The sequence below is a fragment of the Octopus bimaculoides genome, chromosome 1, assembly GCF_001194135.2.
Source record: "Octopus bimaculoides isolate UCB-OBI-ISO-001 chromosome 1, ASM119413v2, whole genome shotgun sequence".
Classification (NCBI taxonomy): Eukaryota; Metazoa; Mollusca; class Cephalopoda; order Octopoda; family Octopodidae; genus Octopus; species Octopus bimaculoides.
In genome coordinates, this window is record NC_068981.1 from 10,104,615 (window position 1) to 10,107,219 (window position 2,605).

The 2,605-nt window shown below is 39.8% G+C and overlaps 1 protein-coding gene across 1 annotated transcript in view; it reads left to right on the forward strand.

Moving 5' to 3' along the window:
• Positions 1-2,605, forward strand: part of LOC106878508 (short transient receptor potential channel 7) — a 375,551-nt gene that overhangs the window by 226,463 nt on the left and 146,483 nt on the right. Inside the window, exon 2 of the mRNA XM_052974185.1 lies at positions 2,032-2,144. Within this exon, the coding sequence (XP_052830145.1) occupies positions 2,032-2,144 (113 nt within the window). The remainder of the gene's footprint in view (positions 1-2,031; positions 2,145-2,605) is intronic.

Here is a 2,605-nt window from a genome sequence, read left to right on the forward strand (position 1 = left end):
AGTTGATCCGATCGACGGAACAGCCTGCTCGTGAAATTAACGTGCAAGTGGCTGAGCACTCCACAGACACGTGTACTCTTAACGTAGTTCTCGGGGATATTCAGCGTGACACAGTGTGACAAGGCGGACCCTTTGAATTACAGGCACAACAGAAACAGGAAGTAAGAGTGAGAAAAAGTTGTGGTGAAAGAGTACAGCAGGGTTCGCCACAATCCCCTGCCAGAGCCTCGTAGAGCTTTAGGTGTTTTCGCTCAATAAACACTCACAATGCCCAGTCTGAGAATCGAAACCGCGATCCTATGACTGCGAGTCCGCTGCCCTAACCACTGGGTCATTGCGCCTCCACTGCATTTGGTTATAGTAGAGATATTGGTTCTGCTTTTGGTTGAAGTGTGGGTTTTGCTGTTGTAGTTTTTGTTGTTGTTATCATTGGTGAAGCAGATTCAACACACGTAGATTATCAGTGGAATGACCAGGCTCGATCCACGATTCCAGTGCTACAGATAATTTCCACTAAATTAATCCTTTCTACTGAAGGGACAAGCCCTTAAACTTTTGTGGAGCGGGGACTAGTCGATTACATCAACCCCAATATTTCACTGGTACTTAATTTATCGACATCGAAAGGATATAAGGCAGAGTCGACCTCGGCGGAATTTGAACTCAAAACTAAGCGGCAGACGAAATACCGCGAAGCATTTCGCCCGGCGTGCTAACGTTTCTGCCAGCTCGCCGCCTTGATTTCAACTAAAGTAAAGTTTCTACTCTAGGCACAAGGCCCGAAATTTTGGGAGAGAGGGACAGGCGATTAGATCGACCCCAGTACGCAACTGGTACTTAATTTATCGACATCGAAAGGATGAAAGGCAGTCGACCTCGGCGGAATTTGAACTCAGAATGTAGCGGCAGACGATATACTGCTAAGCATTTCGCCCGTCGTGCTAACGACTCTACCAGCTCGCCGCTTTGATTTCCATTAAATTAATGTCAATACTACGACTCTCGACATTCAGTAATTGATCGTATCATTCTCTCTGTTGTCCTGACATTTTCCGTATGCCTACTGAGTTACATCAAAGGTGAGAAATGGACTAAGTAGAACCAGGACATTTACTATTCCTGTGTTTAGGTCTGATTGCCGTAGCTGTACATTGATATTTACGTAATGATGAAATGAAATAAATGTGGATGCCACGTGTGGAGATGACTGTGTCTATGTGTTTCTTTCGGTTTAGTTAAACTGTATATGAATATATGCTAAGAAATACAGGCGAAAAACCTAATCCTTGCGGTACATCGTGTGTCTTGTTAAGTTCGTACGCTATAAAGAGAAGAATAAAATTTTCAGCATTGTCTCATCGTCCGAGAGATTCTGAGAGAGAGAATTAAAAAAGCATTTTATGAAAATATTTTTGTATATATTTGCCAGTCAAATCCAATCATATTCCGCTTCTCCTCACGAAATACAAACAAATCCAAAATCACCAACTTTATGCTTGCTGATACCCCGCCACCTGTTTCTCCTGGCTATGGTTTTTACTCGCTATGAATATCATTTCATGATATTTATAGACACGAAATATCTCGTTATTGTTTCGTACAGAGAAGTTGGAGATCTCGGAAATAATTCAACAGTGATAATTTTGGGTTGTTTTAATGATTTGTTTTATTTATCTTCTTTCTTTCTTTATAAATAGGAAATAGAGTCGAAAACGTTGCTTATTTAAAAGGCAATGGTGTGTCAGGGGTGTTTTGTTGTTGAATCTTGATGGACTAATCATTTATTCATTGTATCAGGTTTGTAAGTAATGATGTGGTTGAGTGTAGAGCTTATTTGTGTTACAAATATTTGTCATCCCAATGGAGTTTTGATGATTTTTTCGCAATCAATTGCAACTTTCTAACTACTTTGAACTGATGCAAATTGCTATACGAAACGACAGTGTAAATATAAACAAATATTGCTGTCAAAATATTGTACACCTTCTATTCATTATAATGAAGTTATTAACCACCATATTCTCTTTGCAGGCAGGCAACGGGTTGATAATTTTGATAATATCATGCCGTCAAAATCAACACGTGAAAAGCGATCTACGGGGAGACTGAATTTCGGCGAGAAGTCTAATGGTGTTGGACGTTCGGTGAGTAAGAATTCTCTTATTATTATTCACAGACATTATACGCTAATCATTCTTTGATCTGATTCACCGTTGCCATATTCCGGTCTCAGTTAAGCTCAATCTCTAAAGAATAACTTATTATCGATTTTAATTGATCAATAATACAATTATTTAATCATTTTCGTAGTTAACGATTGTTTTCTAACAATTGTTCTCGGAATTAAATTGCCTCCACAAGCAATGATTCTTTTTTAATGGTTTGGAATGTAAGAAAGGTTATGATCATGGAATCTCGAAACGCGCGCACGCACGCACACACACACACACACACACACACACACACACACACACGCACACGCACACATACAGAGGGGCAATTATGCGGATTAACAAATGAAATATAACAACTTGGGTTTGATATACAATATGTGTGTGTGTGTGTGTGTGTGTGTGTGTGTGTGTGTGTGTGTGTGTGTGTGTGT